At 56.5% G+C, this 9550-nt stretch overlaps 3 protein-coding genes across 3 annotated transcripts; 1 reads left to right on the top strand and 2 right to left on the bottom strand.

The window, feature by feature from the left end:
• Positions 1-1070: 1070 nt before the first annotated feature.
• Positions 1071-3965, top strand: H310_08686 (hypothetical protein; the record flags this gene model as incomplete). The annotated part of the gene is made up of 2 exons (XM_008874537.1): positions 1071-3156; positions 3202-3965. 2 exons carry the CDS (start codon positions 1071-1073, stop codon positions 3678-3680), a joined length of 2565 nt encoding a protein of 854 aa, XP_008872759.1. The 3' UTR covers positions 3681-3965.
• H310_08685 (hypothetical protein) lies at positions 3773-4754 on the bottom strand (the record flags this gene model as incomplete). Its single annotated transcript, XM_008874536.1, has 2 exons — positions 3773-4612; positions 4644-4754. 2 exons carry the CDS (start codon positions 4752-4754, stop codon positions 4004-4006), a joined length of 720 nt encoding a protein of 239 aa, XP_008872758.1. The 3' UTR covers positions 3773-4003.
• A 1149-nt stretch (positions 4755-5903) lies between these two features.
• Positions 5904-7363, bottom strand: H310_08684 (hypothetical protein). The gene is made up of 4 exons (XM_008874535.1): positions 6847-7363; positions 6459-6788; positions 6237-6375; positions 5904-6176 (listed from the first exon to the last, which is right to left on the bottom strand). Exons 1-4 carry the CDS (start codon positions 7337-7339, stop codon positions 6068-6070), a joined length of 1071 nt encoding a protein of 356 aa, XP_008872757.1. The 5' UTR covers positions 7340-7363; the 3' UTR covers positions 5904-6067.
• Between the last annotated feature and the right edge of the window lie 2187 nt (positions 7364-9550).

The raw sequence follows: 9550 nt of genomic DNA, 5'->3' as shown, positions 1-9550 counted from the left end.
TATTGTGAGCTAGTGTTTTTTAAAACGAATCAAACGCGAGCGCTCGCGGGTCGTGACGTCCATGGCGGACATTGCTCCAAGCAGTTTGGACCAAGGGCCACGATGGGGATGTCACGTATGTAGGTCGATCGAGGAGAAATACATCGGGTGCAGCATTCTCCACAAACAAGAACGAGAGAGGAGACTTTTCGTAACCAAGTCCAGCCAAGATGCCACACCTTAGCTCTACACAGCGGTCGTCGAGGGGACAGTGACCCACTAGCGATGACGGAGGTTGCGGCTAGGGACGGCAGGGTCTCTCTTCTGCATGGTTGGTCGATATGAAGCCAACTTGTGAAGAATTTTGACATTGGCTAACGTGACACAAAGCGGCAGGTTTAGCCACCCTGATAGCGGCGAGTCGAAACAGCGTCAAACGACCCCCAAACAGATTATAATTTGAGAGGGAGGGGGCATCCTGAGACGACGGCAGCCCGGGGGCAGCGTGTGCTGGCTGGGCGCGTGTTGACGACAGCCACTCCACGATCACACCATCATCAGCCCCTGGTACGCTCAGTGGCATCTCACATGTGCTGGAGGCGACAGGAGCTCGCACAGCTCACACGTACAAAGGTGCGCAGTGTTGATATATCTTTGCTCTGCAGTTGACCGTGGTATGCTACGAACGCAGCCATGTGTCCATCGTAGCCATTCGTGCCAGCAATGAGGCCGTTGGAGCGCAACAGTTCAATCGTGGCAAAGTGGGTTCGCTTCTGAGGCACGACTTGAAAACCTGATTTTGGAGGTCAGGTTCATCGCCATCGACAGTGTTGAACAGGCGCATGCAGGGCACGTCCAAAAGGCCACCGCTTCCACTGGTTCCAACACGAGATCGTCGACCGAGATGACAGCGCACAGTTCGCAGTTCCATGACAACACATGTGCGACGTGGAGCTGCGCCGTGTCACACAACCGAACGCCACGTCGTCGATTCAGTTGGGCAACACACACCGAATTGGTCGCGTCCTGTCAAAGAACACTTGGCACCTGGATCCCCCCCTGCCCCATCGTTCCTCATAATCGAATTTGACATGTTTGCCACCGACTCCGTTCCCACTTCCGACGCCGTCGTCCAAGTGGAAGTGCGCCGTCTTGTGGCCGAGGCGCTCAAGACACTCGAGGTCGAGCCGCTGTTTCCACTGACGTATCTCCAAGGGGAGCTATGCAGCCGCGTGCCTCTCGGCATGACACTGGCGACATTTACAGCGCAAGTGAAGGACGGCATGCTTGCAGCAGACCATCGCTTGCGATTCAACGACGGCTTGGCGTCGTTTTGGTTGCGGTACGTCCCAACGCCAGGTGCTGGCGGCGTCCAAGAGAGCCCAGAGCCCGCGAAACTAGCGGTGGACGTGCCATCCGACCAAGACCCCACCGCGGCGAGTGTGATGGACGTGGAAGTGTCCAAGTTTACGTCGAATGCCATCCGATGGATCACGGCAAACGGCACTCCGTACCACGTAGCCGATATTGTGGGCAAAACCAAGTCGAGTCCACTCCCGGGGGTCACACCCGCGATGTTTGCCGAACGCATCGTGCAGCGCATGAAGCAAGACTCGCGGCTCAAGTACGCCGTCGACGCCAGAGACCGACGGGTGTTTATGTTGAGAAAGAACCCCTCCAATGCTGTCAGCAGTCCGCCCACAACTTGTCCACTGGACAAACTGCACGATCTTGAAGCGCTCTGGGCACGACTGCTTGACGGACCTAGCACTACGAACCGGACGGCGACCCCCACGAACCACAGCCACAGCGCCACCCATCCCGGTGACGCCCTGGTGCGGATGTTTGTGGCAACTTTCAAGTCCAAGATCCTCTATCAGTTGCAACAAAAGAAGTTTCGACACTATTGGGTCGACGTGATCGCGCATCAAACCCGCCGAGTTGTCTGTCCGTACGGCATGACGCACGACCAGCTTGTGAATCGCATTGTGCAAGGGGTGATTGCGCACAAAGAGCTGCAGCTGGAGGTGGACCACCGCGGCAAGCTGCTCATCAGTCTAGTTGGGTGTCCATACGGAGATGGAGCCAAACCGAGATTTGCATCAACTGCGGCAGGCAGTCAGACGTTGTCCATTGGGACCGCCGTCGCAACTCGCTGTCGGGCAGAAGACTTGACGCCGACCTTGTCGGCGAAGTTGGAGCCCAACACACCAGCACTGCCAGGAACACCAACGCCGCAGACAGCCCAGTTGGTGGCAGCCACTCCAACGAGTCCCATTACGGTCAGTCGCATCGACACTGTGTTCACAGCCGAAGAATTGGGACAAGCACTTAAAGGCGACCGAGCCTTTCATGACGGTACGATTGCCATGCACGTTGTCGACGTCAAACTCGATGGCGAGTCAGAGCCGCGGCACCTGGTGGCGCTGGCCACCCCCTCCACCACGTACACCATGGACTGCGACTCCGTTGGCGCCGCGAACGTGCTCGCGTTGCTTGGGCCAGTGTTGGCCAACCCTGCCATCAAGAAAATATCCTTCGACTTGCACCAGAGCATTCCCGTCCTGAACAAATTCGATCTCCACGTCCAAGGCATGTTCGACATGCAGCTGTACATGGAGCTCCAAACCGGGAACTTTGACATGGACATGGACACGTTTATGAAGACTTTGCCAGTCCGTGCGCATTCGCCACAGACTTTAGAGCTGCGTCCCGAGGTGTTTGGCCATCAACCCCATGTCCGCCACGTTTTGGAACGTCTTGCAAACGACGCGGCCCTCCTCTTGCGTGGGTACACGCTGACCATTGACGACAAGGGAGCTGCGTGGGTGTCGGTGCAAGCTGCGTCGGACGCTCGCGTGATTTCGGCCGTTGAATTGTGTGGCCAACGAGAGCTGGTGTACTACAAGGCCAGAAGCCTCCGGCTCGTTTCCCTCGAGCTCTTGGCCACCGTGGACCCGTGTAAGATTCACCAACTATCTGAGCACTGTACGCGCGTTGGCCGATCCCTCCACGGGCTCGCCGACGGCTTGCTCGATATTTTGCTGTCGTCGGATGCAAACGTTCTCGTGTTGGGCGAGCCTCGGTGCGGCAAGACGACCATGTTGCAAGACGTAGCGCGAGTGTTGTCAGAGACACGCACACTTCGCATCGTGTCGACGAAGAACGACTTTGCAGGTGAGCGCTGCGCGTCGGCCATGCATTTCTCATGGCGCACTGTAGGCGATGACGATGCATTGCAACCATTCGTGATGGCGTGCGGGGCCACCGACGCGGTCGACTTGGTCCAAGTGGTGTCAAGTCACACCCCTCAAGTGTTGATCGTGGACGAACTGTGCGAGTCGAGCTATGTCGACGGAGCGCGAGCATGCAAGCAGCACTGGGTGCGGTTGATTGCGTCTGCCCCTGGCAACCTTCGTGACGTGGTCGAATCGAAACAACTGCAAGGCCTGGTTGGCGTCGAGCCAGGGATGGCAGGCGAGCCGCCCTTGCATGGCGGCGAAGGAGCGACGGCGCTCCATCGACGGAGCATGCCAGTGTTCGACGTGATTGTCGAGCTGCAACAAGGCCAGTTGAATGCGTGGGGCGTTGTCCACGACGTTGCCGCGGCCGTGGACGACATTGTCAAGGGCAAACTGTACAAGACGGCCGTGCGGTCCAAGAAGGGCCATGGTCTCACGGCGCGCCGCGCCATGCGTTGATCGCTGCAGCGAAGGGGAACGATGCCTTTGAAATTGGCTCGAGCGATGCATAGTATATGAGAGAGCATAAGTGCAGTCACACTCGTACATCCTGCACATTGGTGAACCCTTGTTATTACACGACATAATTCGCGTTGGTCTTGTATTGTGTCTACCGATAGAGAATCCGAGATGTCGGGGGTATGAAAGATGAGCGTTGGACGTTTAGTCCGTTGCATTTGGAACGTGGGAACGCCGTCACACGCTGGTGACAGCAGCTGTATGCATCTCTGCGAGTGGCGGGAGGCGGCGCATGCAGCGACGATGGAGACGACGGTGTGTCGTTAGAAAAAGCGCAGATGGTTCTTCACAACTCCCTTTTTCGTCCAGTGGTCGTCAATATGCTGGAGGAAGTCGTCTCGAACCAACTTGGCCTTGGCGTCGAGAATGCCTCCGCATTCCTTGCGAACGACCACGCCTTCCACAAACCCGTCGTAAAACTTGGACGGCGTCTCCAGCAGCGCCTGGACTTGCCCCATGGTCGAGCACGAGCCCGAAAACACCGTTGGGACCATGTGAATCGACGTGTCGGCCAGCGCTTCGTCGAGCTTCGACACGCTCCAGAAACACTCGCGCTCTCGATCGTACATGTCAAAGGCCAAAAAGTAGCTCGGGAGCTTCGAGTACGCAATCGAGTGCTGTGCGTAGAGCCACTCGCCATACAAAACGTACCGCCCAGGCGGCGACAGGAGCTCGCATAGCTCAAACTGGTGCACGTTGATCCAAACGTCGAGGCCTTTGAACTGAGGCGCTGTGGCACACGTGGCAAAGTGCGATCGATTCTGGGCGACGACTTGAAAATCCGGCGTGAGGGAGAAGCCAAGGTTCGCCCCGTCGACTGCTCCAGCTGCAAGGAGACCACCGCCGAAGTCCAGTGTGGTCGGTCGGAGGAACTGAGCCGATGGCAAACAAAGTGAACCGCACAAAACGAGTTCTGGCAACGCAGTGGCGGTTCAAAGACTCGGCACTGCCAGCGACGTTGTGTTCAACGCCACCCCTTGTGAAACCCATGACATCAAAATGCGTCAAACACATCGCACTCGGCCGAAAGTTTATCGTCGAATCACGACCATCAGTCGGACTCGCCGAGGGCGGACAAAGGTTTGGTGGCCACGGCGTCATTGCCAGCCGAAGCAGACGAGACCGCTCGGAGTCACGAGTGTGTGGGTTTGGCATTGAAAACCATGGATCAAAGCGTTGCAAAACCCATTCGTCGACCAGACGAACAAGTCGATGGATTCGCCATCGCCCACGGTTCAAGCCGGTGGCAAAAGCTTTGTACGATGCTGGCGGCAAAGGCAAAAGCTGTTCTGAGGCAATACCTTCACGGACACAGCCTCCGAACTTTACGCCGTGACGACGAGGCCCCTCCCATCCATGAACACCGCCCTCGGGCGGCATCCAAAATGGCGTTGTCGCGTCCAACTGGGCTTGGACAGGGGGCTGTTGGTTAACGTAGTCGCGAGGCAACTGCATCCAAGGTCAACCAAGGATCGACGATGCAGCCATGGCACGTGGCAAGCGAGTGGACAAGATCATGGGCGACCGCGCCCCGATATTTCTCTAGATGACGAGCTTCTGCCTACAATGGACTCGACTTTTGCGATATCTTCTCTCGTTGTGTGACGTTGAGCCATCTACTTTGGAACTTCATTTTGACGGACCAGGGCGTCGATACGACGACAAGGACAACAAACCACTACTCTAGCTCTCGTCGGCGACCACACCATCGAGAATGTTGACGACTGAAGTGCCGAGATGGGCTGCCATGTGCCGTATCGACGAGGACGCCAGAGGAGCACACGACACCACGTCGTGGACTGTTTGAATGCTCACAAATCGAAGCATCGTCCCCAGCGACAACATCCTCATGGCAAGCCACGAAGCGATTGTAACATGCGAGCGCTGTCGATGGATGGATTGACCGAAATGGGGTGAATGCGAATCCATTTCATTGATCGCATACGCCCTGCAACACATCGACACGGTGGCACTCTTCTTCCACGACGTCCTTTCTCCTTGTGGACTGTCTGCTGCGCCTCTCTCGTTCATCGGACCCTCTGCACCCATCCCATGCCGCGAAAGCTCTGTCGAGGAGACCGTCCAGTTTCCGTTAGGTGTACAGCTTGGAAACCTGCCGCCAGTGGGTGACGTCAACTGCACCACGAAAAAACCACATCAAAAGATAAGCATCGAGATGTATCATGCAATGATTGATCTCCTGATGTTCAAGACAAGTGGATCCGACCAATTTGGACGACGAAAGGCAGCGAGTCGCTAAGGTACTGCGAAGCAGTCACGACCCCCATGATAGCGAAGCGCGCCCCCTCCCCCCGCGCTTCCACGAGCTACCCTTCGATCCACTCAATTTGACCAAGAATAAAATGGGTGGACGGGAGCGGTCCAGGACGTGGCGACAAAAACTCAATCGTCTTCTCGGTGCTGTTCACCGAGTGGCTAGATCATACCTTCGTCAGGGATAATCCCGCCAGCATGATACGCCATCCAACAACGTACATGCAAAGGAATCCCAGCGCCGTTGCGCGGGCAAGGGCGTGGTCGGCAGTGGTCGGAGCGGCGCACATGGCCACGACCGCGCGAGTCAGGGTCTCCACCACGGCTACGCGCCTTACTTGGGTCGGCTTGTGCGGTGTCACTACCACATTCCAGTGAAATGAGTTACAGTGCGACGATGCTTGGCGTCTTTCATGAGTAGATCTTTCGTTTTACGTGACTTACCGACAACGATAAACAATCGGACATCGGCAATCGCCACGTTTACGAGGAACGGCGACGGTGAAATCGACGACGGCGGCGTAAAGTACTGTCTCAATCGAGCATTCCTTGCGTCTCGACGGTACGATGCAGAGCGGCGCTGCGCCAAGTGGGACCGTGGCAGTCCAAGGACATGCGGTGCTGCCTGTTCATGCAGCAGGTGGTCGTACAACTTGACGTCTCCCACAACAACCACGTGCGATGGCTGGAAGATTGCGATCGTCGCCATAAGTAAGGCCAAGCCTTGGCCTTCCACCCACCCGCACGTGTTGATAACTGCGCCAGACGCCGCCACTACTTGAGGAATGAGTCGAGTCCGCCAGGGGGTGGTGGTAGGTGGGGTAGTTCGTACACATGGGATCGGCTGAGTGCTTGTTTCGAATCCGACTCGCCAGTTCCTTGACATACCATTTGAACAACGAGCTCTTCTCCGCCATGTTGGTGTGGCCGACGTAGAAATGCAAATTCGAGAGCCACCGTAATGGATGGTTGTGGTTGGCGCCAAATTCGGCCAGGTCGGCGTCGTTGTTCCTGTCGACGTCTGCAGATCCCACCAAGAAGTTTGCCCGCGTCACGATGGAGGCCCCGATGGTACCAGGCAATCCGATTTCGCCTTGGCCAATATCTACATCTGCAAACACGATGGGGTGCTGCCGACTCGCGCCACCGTCGTCACTGTCGTATGCCTGCAACTGGGAGTGCCACAATAGGTGGCGACACAACGACGACTTGCCGGCGTCCGTGGGGCCAGCCACAAGCACCGTCGGGCCTCTTGACAATGTCCGCGCTGCATCGGCCCGCAACTCTGCCAACAGAGCGTGGAGGGTCGCTGCCGAGTGGGTCATGGCAGTGTCCAGTCAAGATCGATGCGAATTGCTCCAATTTATTTGATTGGTCGATTCGACGTTGGCGAGGAAACCGACGACGACTGCAGGTGTCATTGTCACGGACGAAATCGATCATCGTGTGCGGCGGCTACGTGAGACTGCCAACACAAAGCCGTCGGGCATTCCCTCGAGTTTCTGGTGACATGGAGAAGGGCTGGTGAGAGGGCTGCATCTAGCCTATCCACCAAATATAGGACCCGCTCGCGATTGCCAAGAGTGGGAAATCATTAAGTAGCTCGCGCGGAAAACGACCGATGCGTAAAATCTAGCTACGACGTGGTCTGCAAGTCGCCAACTCGGCCTCCAAGTTGACTTGCAATGGTTTCGATGTCGTGGCACAATGCTGAACCTCGAATCGCCCTCGCGCCACTCGACTCCATGACAACTTGCGCACGGGATGCATGGAGTTCGACAGCAATGTGATGGCAAGATCCGGTCTACGTACACGAAAATCCAACGAAGTCCGCGTGCTGACACTCGTTGCGACTCAACCGTTGACCATCCGAACCAAGTGCTAGAAATTCATTGCTGTCGCTGCAGTCGGTTGTCACAAGCGGCATGTGGAGGTGCCTCTCGCAGAGGAGGTGGATGCTGTGGACATTGTCTAGACCCGGAGCGAAGTGGGAGCCATTGCATCAAAGCCCTACACGAGAGAACGTCGTCAAAGGTCGAGCGACAGCCCCGCCATACCCTCAGGAAACGACCATCGCCCGAACGTAAGGGTTGTCCGAGCTTGTGTCAGTGACGGCAAAAGTGTAAACGGGTATGATGCGCAATTTGATTTCACGGGCAAAACGTCGCCAACACATTCCAGCAGCTCAGTGGCTTGCTCCCATAGCAGCTACATACATGACGCTTCGTCTGCATCGCACCCCAAGGCGGCTAGCCCTTGTGCTCGCAGCTCGCTGCGTGCCATGAGGTCAGGTCAAGTCCCATAATTCGAGTTGGATGTTAGGCGTGTTTGTCATTGCAGATGCCTCGATATATGCATCACGAATCCCTCGACTGGCATGGGAGTAGGCGGCGTTGAAACCACTTGGGTGCTACGACGTCGCGAGTCCCCTCCGCTTCTTTCGTCGCCGCAGCAACATCGTGGCGATAACTTTCACCGCAGTCCTCGACATGTGGATGTATCACGTGGCAGACACGTCGCAGGGCTTGATGTCGTGTAGACGAAAGGTCAGCGCTCCTGTTCCTTGTGTGTTTCCTGCGTCGCCAACTCGTAGAATTTCCGCCTCCTTGGGCCATTCATAGCCCTTCGATCCCGCCGACATTTCACGCGAACGTGATGCCGTTTGTCATGGGCGACGACGCGTCGAGTTTGCCGCCGTCGTGCGTGCGGAACCACGAATAATGTTTATGCAGTGCCTTCAAATCAATCGAAACGATGAGATCGGAGAGATCCTCGAGTGTGTCGTGGAGACTGGTTTTACGACATTGAAAAAAGGGCGTCACCCAGCGCCGCCCGGGGCTACACATCGAGGCAGCGACACCAGAGTCGTTGCGCATACGACTTCCACTCCAGACCCCCCGTGTGGGGAGGTGGCGTATTTGCCGCAAATTGCGTCAACGGCTGTCTCTATATGGCCTCCACGACCGCCAACCCCGTGTGGGGTGTACGACAAGTCAATCACGCGGCGTCAAGAGCCCATGGGGACGTCGAGCACGTCAGCCCGCTGCTCCGTCGCCTCGGCCATCGATACGTCCTTCTTCGAGCAAACGAGCTTTTCTAGATCGCACGCCCCGTGAGTCGTAGCCGCTGTCAACTCTGACGTATCGGCAATACTTCTGCTTGAGTTACGTCTCCCACTGGAATGCCAATTACTCAAACTCCAACTCCCTGGGCATTCATTCTGGAGATATCGTAGTCCATGGCGTCCAAGAACACAAAGATGAAATAGCTCGAATGCAGGCTTGGTCGTCGCCAACCTCGGTACAGGGCAGCCATGCCCACAGGTCTCCTCTCCAATTCACCCGGTCCTGTCCAACCTGCATTTGTTTCACGATAAGCGTAGCGTAAAAAATGGCTTTTATGTAAAAGACATGCTCAGATTTACATGACGAACAGATCACCAAGCATCGCGTGCTCCGTTGGCCCTGCAGGAGACACTATTGCCTTCCAAATTGCCCACAAGGCGCCTGTCCGACGAACTGTTCGGCTCCCCTGAT

Source organism: Aphanomyces invadans (genome assembly GCF_000520115.1).
Source record: "Aphanomyces invadans strain NJM9701 unplaced genomic scaffold supercont1.18, whole genome shotgun sequence".
Lineage (NCBI taxonomy): Eukaryota > Oomycota > Saprolegniomycetes > Saprolegniales > Verrucalvaceae > Aphanomyces > Aphanomyces invadans.
The sequence above is the reverse complement of the archived record's forward strand: the minus strand, read 5'-3'. Positions and strand labels throughout refer to the sequence as shown.

Bases quoted from the DNA above. Each gene is read 5' to 3' on its own strand.
- H310_08684 (XM_008874535.1), bottom strand. From the start codon at position 7,339: ATGACCCACTCGGCAGCGACCCTCCACGCTCTGTTGGCAGAGTTGCGG. The intron at 6,789-6,846 runs GTACGAACTACC...TTCCTCAAGTAG, and splicing joins GCACTCAGCCGATCCCATGT to TGGCGGCGTCTGGCGCAGTT. The intron at 6,177-6,236 runs GTACGTTGTTGG...GGTATGATCTAG, and splicing joins GCGCTGGGATTCCTTTGCAT to CCACTCGGTGAACAGCACCG.